This window comes from Phyllopteryx taeniolatus, chromosome 4 (genome assembly GCF_024500385.1).
Source record: "Phyllopteryx taeniolatus isolate TA_2022b chromosome 4, UOR_Ptae_1.2, whole genome shotgun sequence".
NCBI classification, from domain to species: Eukaryota; Metazoa; Chordata; class Actinopteri; order Syngnathiformes; family Syngnathidae; genus Phyllopteryx; species Phyllopteryx taeniolatus.
The window spans coordinates 14,687,192-14,707,802 of NC_084505.1; the positions used below are offsets into that span (position 1 = coordinate 14,687,192).

Sequence of the window (20,611 nt, forward strand, 5' to 3'; positions counted from 1 at the left end):
ATGACTGATTACATCTATTACCAACATATATTGATGACTAAAGCACCCCACATTTTCTGCACAATATGTTCAGGCTTAATGCCTTATGTCTGAGCCCCCCAAATGCCAAATCACTCATTCACAAAAGAAAAACACAAACAAAATCCTTTGCAGCCTCAGTAATGTCAAATCTTTATTGATATGGTGTCTCACAGAAATACATAGCAAGTTGAAATACTAACGCGAGTAACATATCAACTACATTCAGTCTCTAAGCTTTTAATGTATTGCTCTAAATAAATACAAATAATGAGCAAACACCCCACTGGGCAGAATCATCCGCACCATGAGCAAACAAAGCTGCTGGTGTTTTAAGGCATTTTATATCCTACAGCATTTATTTTATGGCAAACTATTGATACTTGCGTCAGACATTTTGACACACTCTTTGTAATGTCATGCTATGACCTGGTGCTGCATGTGTGTTATTTCTGGCAGTGTTGCAGTGGTGGGCTATTTAGACAACCTTTGACATTTTATTTGGTTTTCTGTGTGGTTATAAAAGTTTTGGTACTATGGAATTGCAGCATACAAACATTTACATGTGCTAGTTAAATGTTTCTTCCGGAGTCCTTTTAGGATAGGCCACTGCATAGCAATACAAATACACGCTTACTACAGTACGAACATATTATTTGTTCCCAAGCCACGAATGTAACAAGCCAATCCAGAACATTTTGTCATATAATTGCGCATTGTGTGAGTGCAGCTTGTCAGGGCAGTGCCTGCCATGGCGAGTAGCACAAGAATAACATTGCTGTGTTTAAGCTGGCAGTAAGCAGGCAAAAAATAGTGAGCTACAAGTAGCTCACCCTAACAGTTTTCTACTGGTGAGATCATACTACAACAGGCGTTTAATCCAGTCATGGCCAAAGTTTGAAAGAGAGAGGTCACATTTTAAACAAATCATAACCTGGTGCTGGCGGCACGGTGGACGACTGGTTAGAGCGTCAGCCTCACAGTTCTGAGGACCCAGGCTCAATCCCCGCCCCGCCTGTGTGGAGATTGCATGTTCTCCCCGTGCCTGCGTGGGTTTTCTCCGGGTACTTCGGTTTCCTCCCACATCCCAAAAACATGCATTAATTGCAGACTCTAAATTGCCCGCAGGCATGACTGTGAGTGCGAATGGTTGTTTGTTTCTATGTGCCCTGCGATTGGCTGGCAACCAGTTCAGGGTGTACCCCGCCTCCTGCCCGATGACAGCTGGGATAGGCTCCAGCACGCCCGCGACCCTAGTGAGGAGAAGCGGCTCAGAAAATGGATGGATGGATAACCTGGTGCTTTTGGGTTGGCTATATTATAACTGCAGTTGCAAGGTTTGGTCTTCAGGCTGAGTGATATAGATTGTAGGTTCAAAATGGACTTTAATCATCAATGAAGCGTGAGAAATGGAGCACATGGATACTCTTATCGCTAAGGTGCATCTGACAGAATCAGCTTTTTGTGCTTAAGCATAATTTACAAAATAATTTCCTTTGTCTGTTTATTGTTTAAATTAGAAAATTGACTTCTTTTGAATTGTCTTCTTTGTTATCCATAACTTCATTGCATTTTTGGAGATTTATAATCTATAAAGTTGTATCCTACAAAGCTAACAAACACCATTTGCAGTACAGTCATCAATGAATGCTTTGCATGATGTTGTGCATGGTCACTGGTAGAAAAAGGGAGGCATGGGCAAACTCTCAAAACCACTCGTTGTGCTGAAGGAGCAATGGGGCTGATTCCATGCCAGGTTGACATCTACATATGCCATGCAAATTAAGCACGCCTAACATACATTTCCTTTTTGCTCATTATAACTTTACAACGATTGTTATTATTCAATAAGATTAGAAAGGGCAGTGTTCCTTTGAGGATGTCCTCCTTCTTTTGTGCTGCTCCCATGCATGCACAATTAAACAACTGATGCACCAACATCGATTTGAAAATTTGTGCGAGGTGAATTTTTTATATATTTTTTTTTTTAGTTGCTTAAGGAACATCACAAGCTAGTCATTTTGGGCCAGCCATATATTGTTAACGCTGGATGGTTTATTGTAGTTCAGTGTTGTTTTTTTCTTACTGAATGAACTATTTAATCTATTTTCCATATAAATTAAACTGAGTATACAGGTGATGTATTCAAAGCATCCTTCAAGTACGCACAGTGGTTGCACACTTTTTTTGTTGAATTGGTGTCACGGTGTTTAACCAGTTCTGATCTACTTTGTGCATCTGTATGATGCAAGTGTGAACAAGCAGTTGAGTACTGTACATGAAAAGACCACAGTTTGAGCATGTGCTGTTTAAGAGCTTCTTCTTCTTGGTGAGAGAACGACAAAGAAAGAAAGTGAATAGAGTGATTGTTGTCGTGGAGTTATGACACTAGTGGAGTTATAATGCTTTTCCTTTGGGGAATGACACTTTCCTTCTGGGATTGTGTGTTATTTAAGGGAAACTGAAAGAAACAAAACAAACCTCTAGATCCCAAATTGTACTTCTATCTGCAAATCCAACACATTAATACAAGATGTTTACGAGAAGGCAAACTAGCATTTTTAGGTCCCTGTGGTGTTGCAAGTGTAAAGACACTGGGTTTGTTTTAGTATTGGAAATGATCAAAGAAGGGGAGAAGGGCAGTTGCAAGACAAATAAGGTTTAGTGGTCTAGTAGGCCTAAACTAGGCTCCTAATTTTTCTGGTTGGGGGAGGTCTCACTGGCATCTTGCTGCTTTTCCACCTTTTTAGTGGTGACCACTGTCTCCTCATAAACCTCGTGGGTGGCCTTGCTCCCAGCCTTACTCTGTGGCTGGCTCTCATCCTTGCCTTCTCTCTTGGAGCTCTTGCCAGAGCTGGTGTAGATGCGGGACTGGTAGTTGTAGCCCTGTCCACCGCCTGAGGTTATGGATGGGCTGGGATAGGTGACCCCTGTCCCTATGCGGGTCTCCTCGCCCTCCAGCAGCTTCCTGCAGGTGATAATAATGAAAATAGTTTAAAAGGAAGCTTGAAAATGACAGGGAAAAGAGAGAAGGTGTGGAGTTGTTTTTTTAATGATCAATTTATGGTAAGTCTCCTACCTATATGCCGCTATCTCAATGTCGAGAGCCATCTTGACATTCAGCAGATCTTGGTACTCCCTCAAGTGACGAGCCATCTCACTTTTAGTTGCCCTCAGCTCATTTTCCAGCTCTGCTATGCCATCCTGTGAGAAAAGATAGATTACAAGGCTGCCATTAAATATTTAAATCCTATCAGATGCAAGAGACATCTGTACTTTTGTGGACACGCAATGCTGTAAAAACAATCATGTCTTTGCCAGCACTCAATGATGTTCTTACCTCGCACAACATTCTGGAACCTTTCATTGCATTTAGTGCAAAGCTTAGTTTTTTAAACGTCTATAAAATCAGCCATTGCCCTCAAATATCTGTTCATTTAGAAGCTGAAAGCATATGAGTAAACTGGAACTAAAGGATATGCATGTTTTGCAACCTGATGACAGAGGACATAAGGACGTGGGCGTTGTCACTTGCAGATGCTGAGCTGAGATGTCCTAGGAGAAATGCAGCACCACTGACAGAGTTTGTAGCCCACAGCGCCCCCCTTTTTTTTTAATTGATGAACCAAAATTACTGTGCATGTTCGCATTTAAATGACTAGATAACATTGTGAACAAATTGTTTTTACCTGGTAGTTTCCAATCTCCACGGTGTGCCTGTCCTCCATCTCCCTGAGCTGCTTTTCTAGGGACTCATTAGTGCCTCTCAAGCTTTCAATCTCGATGGTCTTGGACTGCAGCTGCCTCCTAAACTCGCTCATTTCCTCCCTGCTGGCCCGGATGGCATCGTTGCTGCGGGTGGCCTGCTCAGAGAGGTCGGCGAACTTGGTCTTGTACCATTCCTCAGGCGGACTGCAGGTTCTTGGACGCCATCGACTCATACTGACTTCGGATTTCTTTGAGGGCGGAGGTGAGGTCTGGCTTGGCGACCTCCATTTCCACAGACACCTGAGCAGCCTGGATCATATCCGTGAGTTCAGCCACCTCCTCATCATGCACCTTCCTCAGGAAGTTGATTTCATCAAGGAGAGATTCCACCTTCTTCTCTAGGTCCAGTCGCACCATGGTGGCGTCCTCCACATCTTTCTTGAAAGCTTTGAGAGTGGCCTCCGCCTCCTCACGGGAACGAAACTCTTCTTCATATTTCCCCCTGAGCTTTTGGAGGTCATCGTCAAGGCTATCTCGCTCGATGAGGAGCTGGGACTTCTCCCCATTGAGCTCGTCCAACTGTGAGCGCAGTTCACGGATCTCCTGCTGGTACAGCTCGGCCAGGCGGGATGGTTCCGCCTGCCTCTGACGCAGGGCCACCAGCTCGGTTTCCAGCACTTTGTTGTGCTGCTCCAAGTTGCGAACTTTCTCGATGAACATGGCGAATCGGTCATTGAGACCCTGCATTTGCTCCTTTTCATTAGTACGGACAATTTTGAACTCATTGTTCAGAACGCTGCTCTGTGCCAGGTCGAAGGTCTCCAGAGGCATAGACGAGTAGGAGCGTCCGGATTTTCGGCCGTACGCGCCCGCGGATGAAACGTGGCTCCGGGATGCGGAGGATGCTCGGTAACCCCCCCGCGAGGACACACTCATGGCTGTCCGAGATGGAGAGGACGCATAGCGGGGAGATTCCCCGAAGATCCTTCGGTAGGAGGAAGACGAGAAGACTTCAGATCCGTAGCTCATCGTGGCTTGAATGGAGTCAGAAGAGGATATGGGCGCGTCTCCCTTTTATAGGCGGAGGCAGCGCGATCGTTCATGAATACTCCCTCGTAATACCACCGATTCTTCGATCCAAATGGGTCAGGAATACAAAGTGAAATTTAGAAACACAAATTACATAGGTCTTTATTATCATTATCATTAGGATAATTATTATTATATAGCCACACCTTGATGACAAATTCACATTAATCCATATGTCCACTTATTGAATCTTTTGTGTTAGCTGCAGGTTAAATCGCAATTTAGAGATAAAACGTGGTTACTATCCGGTAGACGATACCATAGTTTCTAAAATAATAACAACAATAATAATAACAAAAATAATAATAATAATAATAACGGCGAGACATTGCATAGCCACACCCGGCCCGTAGAACAAATATTGACTTCAAAAGTGATCTCTTCAAATGCAGTTCGACATACAACTTAATGCAATATATTGCAGCCATGTTAGTTTTGTTATTCCAACTAATAAACTCTGCACTCTGCATGCAATTTTAATTCTTGTTTTTTCGACTTTATACAATTCGTTTTGTCATACCGCACTGCGCTTCAGCTTTCAAAAATACGACTTTGCTGCCCTCTGTTGGAAAGAACGAGTACTCGGTAATTGCTGACTTGAATGTATCCAGGTCAATAAATTATGCACCTGCAGAGCTGCACGCATTTTTCTTTAGGTGCTCTTAAACCTGGCTGGGCAAAGTTAAGGCCTGTTTCACCCATTATCAAGTCCTGTACTATTTGTGGCCTTCATTTGGCCTCCCCCTAAAATTGGTTAATTATTGACGTTTTAGTCATTTAGCTTAGAAAATAATTGGTTAATTAGTTTTTGGGGAAATAATGAAATCCGAATACATTAGTAAAGTAAACTATTTTACCCCTTCATTTAACATTTACATTTTTTGGGGTTTTTTTTCCACCTCAACTTCAAATGACCTCGAGCCTCTATCTGTTTTGACACGTGTGATTTGGTTTTCAATGACCCTAACGTGCATACATTGGTGGAAAGTAGCCGGAGAACCCGGAGAAAACAAACTCCACCCGGGCCTCCCCCTTTCTCACAGTTAGGCAAATGTCCTAACCACGAGACCGCCGTGCCGCCTGTTATGCTCTCGTTGTTAGCGACTATTATGCTAATTGTTGCTCAGTAAGCTATGTCGTAGGACGCAAGACCTCGTGTGTCACTTGGCTTTGCAAGATGATGTCTGACACCGCCCCCTCTGAAAGACAGAAGGAGGTGCCGCCCTCTTGCCTCATGCCTTCCTCCTACAGCTGGCAGCAGAGAGAGGGAGAGACAAACGCCACAGAGCCGCAATCTGAGTGGAGACACAATCTACCCCTTGGCCCCACAGTGCGGTACACTTTCGGGGTCTGACTGCGGCTTTCTGCGTAGATATACACAACCCGTCGTTCTCCTTCTCCGAGCTTCACGTTGCTCAAGGCGCATGCTCAGGCCAAGTGGCGGTGCAGTTGTTTGACACGGGATATATCAGCGGTGAGTACAGTAATGCTACGACTGTAACAGGCATAGCTATTTTAAACACAATGAAAGCTTCCACGAGCCTTGGTGGCCGTTGTTACTGTATTCCACTCAGATTATGTGTTTTTAAGCCTTGCCCAAAGCGTTCCTGGCTACCCGTTTCATCAATGTCGAACAAGGAGAGCTTAGCAGACTGTTAGCTAGTTTAGCAAATAACAAGATGTTTGGTAGTCCAGCGAAGATGTTTTCCTCTTGGCCTTGTGAATTCCACATCGACCGTCAGTGCAGTTCATAAATGATCTCTGATATTACAGTGGCAGTTTGTTTTCAGGGGTGAAGTACGCTGTAGTAGCCCTCATTAAGGGAGCGGTGTGACACATTGTATATGTGGAACAAAGCCCGTTCGTATAAGAGCAGGCTTGTCGTATGCAATAAATACTCTGACATACTGTAGCTTCCTAAACCTGTGCTCCCATCTGACACCACCGAGCCCTGGTCAGAATGTAAACAGAGGTGTCCTGAAGGCATTGGCTAAAAATGACTGCAACCCGTTAGCTGTATGGAGTTGTTCAGAAGCATTACCGGTGCACAAAAAAAACCTCTGCATGGAAATTTTGAAAAAAAAACAAAAATGTACTTGTGTTGATGTGTGCCTTTCCGTGACACTTTTTATCATGTGTCTCATCTGCCCGTTGCTGACACCAGAACAAGCAAATTGACTTCAGTGCTTGTGCTATGCAGCCTAACCGCTCCTCCAGATTCCAGTACAAACAACTGACTAATTACTATCAACAAGTCAGAGCACAAAGGCTCAGAAACGTTCATGCAATCAGAGTTGACAGTGCACTTAAATGTACTTCCTAGCTACTTTTCCTCCCAAGTCTTACTTTTTAAGTTAGTTTTGTTCCTTACCTTATTGCCCACAGTTTGGTTAGTATTTGATTCTTCATGAGTATTCATTATAGTCAAAAATGTAGATCTTCACATATTTGCCTTGGATGCTTTGTGTTAGACAAGCATACAGAGTGTACAGTCCCTTGACGGATTAGTTCGTGTGGAAAATGCGGAACGTGTTTTAAATAATACTGCATTTAACCCCTACGTTGTCATCTAATTTTTACGTCTCCAGTGCCTCCCTGGCATGCGTCGTTTGAGGTGACACCAGGCCATTCCTTATTTGTTTTTTATGCTAACCACTTAGTTCTAAAGTATCTTCTGTATGCTGTGATTTCATCAACTATTATATTCACACTAACAGTGTTAACAACAAATAATAAAATGTACTCCCAATCAATCAGAATGCTTCATTCAATATAACAGCACCCATCCTCACACAAAGGAATGCACAACTTTGCATTAATACAGCAAGCGCAAACCAGTGCTCACAGTATAAGATTAAAAAAAAACTAAGAAAAAAGACAATCATAAATCTAATGCAATGGACTATACATGCAGCAGTTCTGCGTTTGGTGCAAGATGGCATGTTAAATTCTGGTTGTCATGTACAATAAATGCATAGTGACAACATGGGAGACGTGTTCAAACACAAAACTGAGTTGACACTAAATGCTAAACATTGCGACACACTGCAGTGTTGACTGGAGGAGCTATCTCCTCGTCTTTAAAAAGGAAACTCTTTTGATGCCATTTTGACCTTGGAAAGTACTGTTACCGAACTTTTACATATATCTATTGCGTAACCCCAGGTTATTGCACATTTAAAGACAGGTTATTTTTCAGTCAGATGGCGTCCTACTAGTTTTAACATATTGACAGCAGAAACTGTTGTGTCGTCTGACCTTTCCACCGGAACTGCGTTGCCGTGCATTGCAATGCCGTCCACTGTGACGAGCAAACCCAAAGGTTTTACAATCCTTGATAAAATACTAAGAGCGCACCATTTATTCCAGTCAAATAAAGCTTAAATAAAAAAAAATAAAAAATGAGTGTAGTTTATTATGTAAAAGATTATAAATAGTACTAACAATGACAAATCATTCTTAATAGTGATTTAAATGGTTGAAATAAGTTATAAATTGTCATTTCCTCAGTCCGGCGGAACGGTGGACGACTGGTTAGAGTGTCAGCCTCACAGTTCTGAGGACCCGGGTTCAATCCCCGGTCCCGCCTGTGTGGAGTTTGCATGTTCTCCCCTTGCCTGCGTGGGTTTTCTCCGGGCACTCCGGTTTCCTCCCACATCCCAAAAACATGCATTAATTGGAGACTCTAAATTGCCCGTAGGTGTGAATGTGAGTGCGAATGGTTGTTTGTTTGTATGTGCCCTGCGATTGGCTGGCAACCAGTTCAGGGTGTACCCCGCCACCTGCCCGATGACAGCTGGGATAGGCTCCAGCACGCCCGCGACCCTAGTGAGGAGAAGCGGCTCAGAAAATGGATGGATGGATGGATTTCCTCAGTCCTTCAAGTTATTTAACTGTTAACAATTTAAACCACAATTGTGTAGTTTCCATAGCCCATATATGACAATAATCTAGATAAAGGTGACTTGATAAATGACTGTTCTCTACAACTCCATGAAGAGCTAGATTTTTTTTGTAATGTGTGGCGAATAAGAGTGTGGTGACATTTTGAATCAATCCCACTCTTTCCGGTCTGCATAGACAAGATTACAGACAGTAATGTAGAAGAAGGAGGACAAAATCATACTGCAAATTATGCTACAGAAAGAGAACACTTGTGAGAACTAGACGGGACGTTTTAGGGCAGGGGTGTCCAAACTTTTTGCAAAGAGGGCCAGACTTGGTCAGATGAAAATGTATGGGGGCCCACCATTCGGCCTGACATTCCTCGAACCATTACCATTGTAAATTAACATTTAAATATGGAACTATATCACTTTGCTGTCTGCAGCTAGGTCGATATTGCAATTGAGAATCTGTTTTCAATTGCATTACCAGGATAGTTAAAGGTTAAAATAATAATAAATTAAATACAAATGAACTATTTTATGAAAGTTAACTGAATTTTTTTAGAAACATGTATTTATTCATTTTGTTTTAACAAATCACATCCCAGTTCATTTTGACATAGAATAGTATAGTGACTATACTATTCTGTCATCTGATTTGAGTACACAATTGTGGTTTGATCATCACAAAAAATCAATTCACTGAGACTCGTAGCTCGCCTTTGTAGAATTTTCATTTGAGTCAGGGGCTCTTGTGAAAAAGCGCTGCTGTGCTATCAAAACAGCTTCCAATGGCTTCAGTTTTTCGGCGCGTTTGTTCACCGTTAGCTTGTCGTAGTTAGCATGTTTCGTCTGGTAATGCCTCTTAATATTAAATTATTTGAAAACAGCCACAGTCTCTTGGCAAATTAGGCAGACACAGTTGTTTCGTATGTCAGTGAAAAAATCCACTTGTCCTGGACACAGCGGCCCTCGTTGTCAACTGTCCTCTTTTTAGTTTCAGTTGCCATTTTAGAAATGGGCTGAAAACATACCACAGGGGTAAAAGTTCACACAGGGGTCACGCGACGAGAGTGCAGCCACACAGGTCTACCAGAGGGTGCCGTGAAATATAAAATGGCTTTTTCTGTATGTGTGTAATGTTTATTGTGGTAAACTGTGCTGGCGGGCCACACATTATTGATTTTATGACATGATGCTTCGGGCCGGAGGAAATTTGAACACGGGCCGGATTTGGCCCGCAGGCCAGACTTTGGGCATGCCTGTTTTAGGGTGCTTCACAACCAAGTAGGTGCAATCAAATTGAATAAAAAGAAAACATTGCAACAGATATGACGATAAAAGCTTTGCAGATACAAAGTAGTTCTGAGCCACGACTTTGAAAAGAAAGAAGATTCCACAGGAGGGCGGGTCAATTGTACATTCTTGGACTGACTCCTTTCATTCTGTATTTAGTGTGGAGGATGGGTAACAAACAAATATTGAGTGATTGTAGTGTACTAGAGGTACAATGGAGCACAGCCAAAAAGTTCAGAAATAAATATTGTATGTGGTCTTAAGGATATACATCATGATCTTGGCAAGTGTGGTTTGCATTTCTGGATGTTTAATTTCAGCCTCACTGTGACTGATTATAGGCAGTGGGACTAAGGAGATATGCTTTTTATCTATGACAAAATGTGGATTAACTGTGGACAATATGCATTTGATGTTGGCAGTATTTTGTAACCTGAGTGAACAAGACTGGGTTTCTTTCACTACGTATGTAACTTAAAGACCCTGTAAAGTGAATTCAGAGATTTGTTTCTAAATACATTAGACATGTTTGAAGATAGTTGCTGGAAACGAGAACTCTGTTCTGATGAATTGTGGAGATATTGCATTAAACGTTTTTTCACCATTTCAGTTTTCAAGATTTTTCTGGGGTGTGACTAAAACGGCAGCCAGTGATGCACTTGGGCATCCAGCATGAGTCGCCCCTCCCTCACTAAATAAGAACTTGAGCTGTCCAGTCACATAGTTGGGAGACCCGCATGAGTCTCCCATCCCCCACTATATAATTTGCACTGCTAGAGCATGCAGTTAGCAAGCTACTTATGCCTACATCCAAAAAGGCTTCTACCCTGGATGCCGCAATTTACAGAAGAGCTTGGTGTCGTTATGTAAATTCCCAAGTGTTATGTATTTTGTGTTTTGCAAAGCGTATGTAACTAGCAGGAAGTACTGTATGTCTGCCGTTTAGTGTGAGCCACAGACTGAATGACGTGTGCCGCTGTGTCCCTCAAATGTCTTTATTATGTGGACCGACACACCGAAACATCACGAAGCATGGAGGTGACGCAATGGACTAGCCCGCTGCCTCTCCGCAGTGTCAGCTCTGTAGAGCCTCCAGTACCCTGTTAGCTTGAGAACTCGCTGGTGGTGAGCACCTCTCATCGGGGTGTATAAAGCCCCGCGATGACTCAGTGGGACACATTCCAGCAACCGGCAGCTTTAAGCAGTTATAGTTTCATAGTTCAAACTTGTAAGGATGTGTAGGCATAAGAAAGATTATTGGATTATTATTATTAGACTTTACACCGATCTGATCGGCTTGATCGGTATCGTCCGATAATTAGCATTTTATGTTGATCGGCTTTAATGTCATAATTCTCCGATCTGATCAATGACGTCATTGATCGGCTCTGCAAAAGACATTTACTGCATGACGCCATCGTGTACAGTATATTTGAATCCAAAAGCTAGTTTATTTTTAGCCTTGTCGCATGTCTTTTGACGTACTGATGTAAATATTTGACAGCCAATAAAGTTATTTTTTTGAAAAACATGGCGGACAGAGAGACAACACATGAGACAGACAACACATACAAGACAAATTTGGTCTTTCAGGGTTGCACTATGTCAGGCTGCTGCAATAAAATCTTCGCATCCCGTCTTTTACGATCACGGGGCTTTATGTTCTCAACTCAAAACCAACACTCGTTACCATGGCGAGGACATTGCGATGCGTGTATTATAAGAATAAAATGGGGAAAACTTGTGGTGGTGGTCACCGGTGCTCGGGAGATTACGTTCATTTCAGGATTGGTTAATGTATATTCATATACTTTTAATAAGCTACGGCTCCCAAGCAGGCAACAAAACGTTATGTAGCCTAGCAAGCTAGTGCTAGCGCTAACGTTTATACGGAAACATGCAGGTGTTCTGTTGAATCATGCTCTAAAGTTTCATTGTGTGTGAAGTAATTAAATTACAATAAAGTAATTTAATTACAGTAAGTTAACACCCATTGTTTCTGTCATGTTGTAATGTTGGTTTGACCTGACTGATTAGAATGCATGACCTGACTGGAGCAGTGATTTAAAACCTTTATGGAGCAACGGCACATATTTTCCAATTGGAAAATCTCACGGCACACCAACAAACAAAAATGTCACAAAAAGTAGATATACAGTCATTACTGTATGTACTTCCTGCCATCAAATAGAAGAGCATTTATTTTTTTTCTTCTGTCACTATGCCTTACTGGCATAAATAGAGGAACAAAGATACATTATTTCTTGTAAATGAATATTTTTTGGAGGAGTTAAAATTCCCACGGCACACCTGAAGATCGCTCATGGCACACTAATGTGCCATGGCACACTGGTTGGGAATCACTGGACTAGAGAATACTTACTGACTAGATACTCAGTATACAATACACAAGTATACAGTGAAAACGATAACAGAGCACCGATCCGATCACAAGATGGAGCGATGTGTCTATTTAAATGACTTAATTTACTGTATACAGTGGGTACGGAAAGTATTCCGACCCCCTTAAATTTTTCACTTTTTGTTATATTGCAGCCATTTTCTAAAATCCATTAAGTTGATCAATTATTTTTTTCCCCCTCATTAATGTACACACGGTTATTATTATGGGGTGTGTGTTCTTTTTGTTTTAAACTGAACAATTCAAAGGTCAAACAGGGTCCCGCAACAGTTTGTGTTCAACCTTAGAGGTTCCGCTCTATTAGATTATGTAGAACCACGAGCATCGTGAACCACAAGGTACCCCATGTTGATGAAGTACAGACGCAGACTATTTTTTTATTTTTCTTAACTGTTTTCCCAGACACTGAAAGACTAAAGATGACTACTTCATGGAGTGACAGACTGCAGAATTATGCAGACCTGCCTGCCAACATGGACAGAGTAACAATGAAAAAATACAGACGAGAGCCCTACCATAGGTAAGAAACATCTGCCTTCGCTGCCCTCTGATCTGTCTAATATGCACTTTGCATGGAATGTTGACGCAATATTTATGACTTGAAGGTAGGTGTAAGTAATCCTTTTAACGCTTCCTAGCGTGCAGTCTCAAAAACAAAAAAAATATTAATTTTTTTGAGCCTACTCTTTGAGTCATTTGGACCAGCAGCTATGTCACTTGTTTGTTAGAATTTTTGTTGTTAATTTGTTAAAATGTCAAACTCAGTATGACATTGTTAGATGTCAATTTTCAATCCGAGTGTGGGCTGCCACATTAATAAATGTTTTAACTTTTACTTTATTTTTACTGTGTGTGTCACATCACATTAGTTACTGCAAATCATTAGTCGATTCAGCATTGGAAAAAAGACAAAATTGACATTGAGTACTTAAAATTAAATCTCATTAAGCGGTGCAAGACATTTGTGGGTAAATTGTTGAGCAGGTTTTGCTAGCATTAGTTTCATAGACTGAGTTCCTTGGGTGTGGTTTTATTGTTTTTATCGTCAAGCAAAATTCTCAGCCTCATAGCATACTGTTGAGGTCATGACTCTCACTACTTCAATTAAGCATATTTAGTCGATGCTTATTTTAAGGCTCAAAATCATTCTAAAGATTATTTGTACTTTGTAGTTGTAGTTTTTGGAGACTTGTCATATAGACACCCAACTTTGTTGACTCGAGTCAAAACATCACAGAGCCATGCTCGTCTTGATGAAACATCCAGAGGCTATATAAACTTTTCCCATCAGTGACAATGTCTGTGAAACACTCACACGTGCATAACAGGAAAATTTTGAGATAAGATCGTACCTCGTTAAAGTCATCAAGTTTGATGAGTGACCTTTAATTTATTTCATAGTACTACTGAATTTAGACTTTCAATTGTAAGCAAAGTATTTATTGATTTGACTTATTTAAATTCATTCAAAACTATTTTACTTTGTTAATATTACTGTATTTCACTTATTTTTGCTCATATAGGGCTGTTAAGATTGTTGAATATGTTACTTAAAACATCTGTACAGTCAAATCATTTTTCGATGGCAACAGTTTGAATTAATAATTATTTAATTTATAATTCTATTATTATCAATCCATCCATTTTCCGAACCGCTTATTGTCACCAGGGTCGCGGGCGTGCTGGAGCCTATCCCAGCTATCTTCGGGCGAAAGGCGGGGTACACCCTGAACTGGTCGCCAGCCAATCGCAGGGCACATATAAACAAACAACCAGTCACACTCACATTAACACCTATGGGCAATTTAGAGTCTTCAATTAACCTGCCATGCATGTTTTTGGAATGTGGGAGGAAAACGTAGTACCTGGAGAAAATCCAATCAGCCACGGGAGCACACGCAAACTCCACACAGACGAGGCCAGATTTGAACCCGGGTGTTCAGAACTGTGAGGCGGATGTGCTAACCATTCATGCACGTGCCGCCTTCTATTACTATTATTATTATTATTATTATTATTATTATTGAGAATCTTTAGTTATTATAATAGTTTTATTATTATTATAGTAATAGAATGCGGCACGGTGGACGACTGGTTAGTACATCCGCCTCACAGTTCTGAGGACCCGGGTTCAAATCCGGCCTCGTCTGTGTGGAATTTGCATGTTCTCCCCATGCCTGCATGGATTTTCTCTGGGTACTCCGGTTTCCTCCCACATTCCAAAAACATACACGGTAGGTTAATTGAAGACCCTAAATTGTCCGTAGGTATGAATGTGAGTGTGAATGGTTGTTTGTTTATATGTGCCCTGCGATTGGCTGGCAACCAGTTCAGGGTGTACCCCGCCTCCTGCCCGCAGCTAGCTGAGATGGGCTCCAGCATACCCACGACCCTAGTGAGGATAAGCGGTGTAGAAAATGGATATTATTACAACAATCATTTTGTATATGTACTATGCAATAGTCGGTGATCTGAAGGCAAGTATATCCTGCGCTACCCACCCCTTCCACGATTTGAGTAACACGGCTGTTGCTTGCTCGGTTCTGCCAGACTTGTGACTGTTCTGGATTTCTTTGACAACAACTCTATGACTAACCAAACACACGCAACAACATAGAATGAAGTAGAATAGCCACAATCATTTTTGCAACAAGTCAGAAAGCTTCTGAATGGTAAGAAAGCAAAGAGAGGAGGGGTGGGTGAGAGAGGGTGGAGTGGAGGGGGGGTTCATTGTTTGTGGGTCCTGCGGTGGCCTGCTGGAGCAGGTCGGAAAGTCAAAGTGAGGTTTAATTTGACATAGAATGCATCGCCACTCCTCTCCTGGACAAACAACAAAATGGGAGCTTGTTCATTACGGAACTGCTTCAAGGTATTTACTGTTTGGTTTGGATGTAGTGTAACCCTACATTCTATTTGTCTCTCGATGTTTTATATTGTTTTTGCTGATTAGCATCTTCTTTCGACGAGAATGAAATAGTGAACTTTGCTAAAACGTGATATATTCTCCACACTGACATTAGTCTCAATTTTGTCAGCTAAAACAATAAAAATCTTCTTCAAAGTAATGGATGTAATCCACACATTGGCATTAGTTTAAAATTTGGGGAAATTCAAACGAAAAAGTATGCTGAAACATAAAAGATGTATATCATAAAAGGTCTGTGCATTGACTCACGTCTCAAATGTCCCAGCATTATGAGTTAAGCGAGCAATGTCAGCCATGTTATGTAAACAGTCTCTATCACTGTGGCCACTACGCGCCCACTGACTGATTTACGAGGCAGGATAGTAGAGCTGTTTCCTGGCTGATTGTCACAAAGTCTTACCATCGCTTGAAATAGTAGTGTACTTTTAACAAATCACCAGACAGAAGGGAAGTTTCTATTTATTGACTGAAATGGAAACTGCTTCAGATTTCACGTTTTCTTTATACAATGTAAGGCTAAAATTGGATATGAATGCTAAAAATTGGATATGAATGCTAACAATAAGACTAAATGTTCCTTTCATAACATTAGCATGTCGTAATTCTATATGCTATTATGATACAATATGCCAAATATTTTAGAAAATATACAGTGATAATAATAACACAATAGATTACCTATGACAGGGAGGTTTAGTTTCTTATGATGATTCTGATGATTTAATTTTGGCTGTCGTCTTAAACTTGACCAATACTGGATTTCAGTTGGCCAGCAATATTAAACAAGTAGTACTCTACATATAATGCAAAAAGGCTCTTTCTGAGATATAGTGGCGTATTAGTGATCATTGACAAACATTTGTGCATATACAATTACTTGTACAGTATAGCTATTGTGCTCTTAAAAAAAAAAAACTCACTTCCCTCAGCAAGATTCCTCTTGGCAACTTTTTTTTTTTTTTGCTGAAGTAGATAATTTCAGCTTTACCTTAAAGTTCTGAAACATGACTTATTGACTTTATTGTATTGTGATTTCTTCAATTAAAGTGAGTATGCAATATGATGAGAAAAATGTATGTGTCCTTTGGAGAAGGCTCATCGTAGGGAAATTTCACATCCTCAGCCTCATGTGGCTACACAACACACCTACTATTGCCTGACTACCAGTGGGTTGTAGAAGTTTTATTCTGCCAATTAAACCACTCAAGGAGACCCTCTCCCGAGAACACAATTTGCCACTGTGTCTGAAAATTGCTGTTATTGTTTAAGATTACCAGTAACACATGCTTCGGTGTGTTTTATCTAGAGTGTTCGTCAACAGAAGCTTGGCAATGGAAAAGATAAAGTGCTTTGGCTTCGATATGGATTACACTTTGGCAGGTATGTACACTACACCCAACACCTATGGGAACAAAACAGCTAGTAGAGTAAATAGTACATTCTGGGGACAGAAAGTAAATCTGGCTCCTTATTGAGTATGATTTCTGAAGTAACGATCACAGCTTTGCAGTTCTTCTGTTTACATGGTCTCCCATCAATGAACGTGGTATGAAAGTTCCACATAACTCCCTGGTACACAAGATCGGTTGCATACTTTATCCAACTGACCAGTAACTTGGTCCAAAATTATCCTGCCTTGTTGTTCTGTGACTCAGCCCCACTTTTTTAACCATGCTTCCAAAAATAACCAAATGACTTTAAGTGGGTCACGTGTGTTTGTGAAGTTACTGAATGATGACTCCTTTGAGAACAGGAATCACTCTTAGTCCCTCTCTGAATTCACAGCTCCATCCTAGCGCAGAGTGCAAGTTGTTCAGCAGTTGACATTACTCTTTTTATCGCTCATAACTATGTGTCAATGTTTGTGAGAAGCATACCTATCATGTATCCATGGAGGGACTGTCAGCTTTTGACCCCAGAAGTGCTTTATCAAATATAGGCAACTAGAGAGCGCATCCATTGTTTACACTGCACACGTGACACATTTAATTGAATAATCGATTATCACTAGAGGTACTCCGATCAGGGTTTTATGCTGACGATTCTAGCGATAGACCGGTGTTTTTTTTTTCAGGGCCAATACCGTTACCGGTTATTAGTATTCAAGGAAGCCGGTAACCGATAATTGGAGCTGATATTCGTTTTGCGGTAAAATTGAAATAATTCAGTTTGAAATAATAAAAACTCCAACACCTGACTTCATTTGAATTCCTTTAAGCACATTTATGAAACCGCTTTTCATATTTACATTTTTTTAAATTTTTATTTTTTATTTTTTTTTTATTCCAACAAAAAGTACAGGGAGCTCCCAGGCTCAGTAGCATGTCTTACAAAGTTAAATGAAAACTTTAAGAAATAAATAGCTCCCTAAGGTTTTCTATAGTAAATAAAGTTTTCCAGATTTTCAACATAATTGAAATGTTAATGATTGACATAATAATAATAATAATAATACTTTTTTAAATTTCAAAGACAAAACGTGAGGGAGTTCCCAGGGTCAGCAGCATCCCTTATAAAGTTAAATGCAAATTTAAATAAATATTTCCCTAAAGTTTTATAAAGTAAATAAAACGGAGTCAGAATTGTCACATCCAGCACTGGAGTGGGTCCCCTTTACATCTGTTGATCACTGGCTCCATGAGGTACAGATATAGCTCATCCTCAACGCAGCTACTGGGCAGCAGGTCACCTGTGTGAGCTGAACGTCTCCTAAACAAGGCTGCGGAAGGATCGCGCTCTCTCCGTTGCCTAATGTGGGTGTTTCTGTCATTCTCGTATGTTCATATGCAGCTGCCTGCTCCTCCTGTAGCAGCAGAAATAGTTAAACAGCCATTATTTTCCCTACAGTTTTACACATGAATGCTTTGCTGTCGCACCCACACACACACAATTCTCTAGCCATCCCCTCAACATGCCTCCTTCCCTGCAATAAAACTAACTGATTTTTACTCTCCCTCTCTCTCACTCAGTCACACACACACAAACACTTACTTTTATCACTGACTACTTCCCAACTATTAGTAACCATGTTTGAAGTGGTTAAACCTCTCCCCGGAATCACTAATATGGTTGACGTGGCCAATTAACAGCTAGCTGGGGGCTAGTCTGAGAGCTAACCTTTCCCCATTGTCTGCTAGCGGGGGTTAGCTCAAGGCAAGGCAAGGGACAGGCAGCTTTATTTATTCAGTGCATTATATACACAAGGTAACTCCGTGTGCTTTACATTATTGAAAGTACAACATTCACTGAAAGCACACTAACAGGCACGTTTGCAGGGACTGCGAGCGAGCAGACCAGCTATGTGTGTTTATATATATATATATATATATATATATATATATATATTATCAAGGTCAAGGTGCTTTTATTGTCAATTCTTCAATATGCGTAACACATCCATCCATCTTCTTTACCGCTTATCCTCACTAGGGGCGCGGGCTGCTGGAGCCTATTCCTGCTATTTTCGGGTGGGAGGGGGGGTATACCCTGAACTGGTCGCCAGCCAATCGCAGGGCACAAATAGCAACAAACAACCATTCGCACTCACATTCACACCTACGGGCAATTTCGGGTCTTCAATTAACCTACCTTGCATGTTTTTGGGATGTGGGAGGAAACCAGAGTACCCCGAGAAAACCCACTCAGGCACGGGGAGAACATGCAAACTCCACACAGGCGCGGCCGGGATTTGAACCCCAGTCCTCAGAACTGTGAGGCAGATGTGCTAACCAGTCATTCACCGTGCCGGCATAACACATACAGAGGATTGAAATTGCGATACTCAAGGGCTCGCGGTGCTACAAAAGATAAATAATAACATCAATATCAAAAACTAAAAACTATAGTGTATATACAAATATCAAAGATCAGGTGACGTGTGCAACATAGTCAAGGTCAGAGAACCAAGGCAAATAAGACATATAGATATAAATTAGATGACAGACCCCAATGCTACTATAGTGGCTTGTGCGAGTCTGATGTGTGTGTGTGTGTGTGTGTGTGTGTGTGTGTGTGTGTGTGTGTGTGTGTGCGTGCGCGTGCGTGCGTGCGTGCGGGCTTCAGCGTTCAGGTGGGCAGAGGAGAGAAGAGGTAGAGGGGCAGAGTGTGCAGAGAGTTCAGATTCCTGACAGCCTGATGAATAAAACAGTCTTTGAGTCAGCTAGTCCTGGCCCGCAGTCTCCTCCGTGATTGTAGCGGACTGAAGAGGCTGTGTGATGGATGGATGGCATCCCCCACTATGCGAAGGGCTTTGCGGGTGAGGCGGGTGCTGTAAATGTCCTGCAGGGAGGGAAGAGAGGTTCCAATGATCTTCTCAGCTGCCCCCACTATGCGGTGGAGAGTCTTGCGGCAGGATGCGATGCAGGCTCCGTACCACACAGTGATGCAGTTGGTCAGGATGCTCTCTATGGTCCCTCTGTAGAACGAGCACATGATGGGGGTCAGGGCTCTGGCTCTTCTCAGCATGCGCAGGAAGTAGAGATGCTGGTGAGCTTTCTAGGCCAGTGATGAGGTGTTGCTGGTCCAGGAGAGGTTCTTGGTGATGTGCACTCCCAGGATCTTGGTGCTGCGCACTCTCTCCACCGCAGCACCGTTGATGTTCAGGGGAGCATATATATATATATATAATACACACACACACACACACACACATATATATATATGTGTGTGTGTGTGTGTGTGTCTTTGTTTTCTGTTGTATGGTGTTTTTATGTGCTGAGGACCCCAATGGAAATAAGCGCTCTGGCTTTATTTTGTTTTTATTCTCGGTAATGATACCTGACTGTATGTCCGGAAGTGCTATTATGATCTTTTCTGTGCTATAACCAAATAAATCAAATCAAATCAAATGAACTAATTGTTGGGGCACTATGGTGTCCTCCTGATTAGCACGTCTGCCTCACAGTTCTGAGGTTTGGGGTTTAAATCCCAGCCTAGGCCTTCCTGTGGTTTTCTCGAGATACTCTGGCTTTCTCCCGCTTTCGGAAAACTGGCATGTTAGGCTTATTGAAGACCTGAAATTGTCCATCTAGATATGAATGTGACTTTGAATGCTTGTTTGTTTATATGTACCCTCTGACCACACCAGGGTGTAACCTGCCTCTTGACCCCTTTGACCCTAGTGATAAGCAGTATAGAAAATGAATGGATGTTTTTTTGAACAACATTTATGGTACATATTCACATGCGGTATCATAAACAATTTCCACTGGAATACATTACATTTACTATGACAGCCAACTTTCTTGGTCAGCCATCTGTACTCCA

General features: G+C 41.6%; 2 protein-coding genes across 3 annotated transcripts in view; one reads left to right on the forward strand and one right to left on the reverse strand.

Moving 5' to 3' along the window:
- Positions 1-143: 143 nt before the first annotated feature.
- On the reverse strand, positions 144-4,804 carry inab (internexin neuronal intermediate filament protein, alpha b). Its single transcript, XM_061769796.1, is given in 4 exon segments — positions 144-2,986; positions 3,098-3,222; positions 3,708-3,923; positions 3,925-4,804. Coding segments are annotated over 4 exon segments (1,449 nt in total). The 5' UTR covers positions 4,756-4,804; the 3' UTR covers positions 144-2,709.
- Positions 4,805-6,011: 1,207 nt separating this feature from the next.
- Positions 6,012-20,611, forward strand: part of nt5c2b (5'-nucleotidase, cytosolic IIb) — a 40,449-nt gene continuing 25,849 nt past the window's right edge. Inside the window, exons 1-3 of one of the 2 annotated variants that reach the window (XM_061769793.1) lie at positions 6,012-6,289; positions 12,823-12,940; positions 16,653-16,726. In XM_061769793.1, coding sequence (XP_061625777.1) covers positions 12,840-12,940; positions 16,653-16,726 — 175 coding nt within the window. In that variant the 5' untranslated portion in view covers positions 6,012-6,289; positions 12,823-12,839. The remainder of the gene's footprint in view (positions 6,290-12,822; positions 12,941-16,652; positions 16,727-20,611) is intronic. The other variant, XM_061769792.1, reaches the window with a different exon arrangement.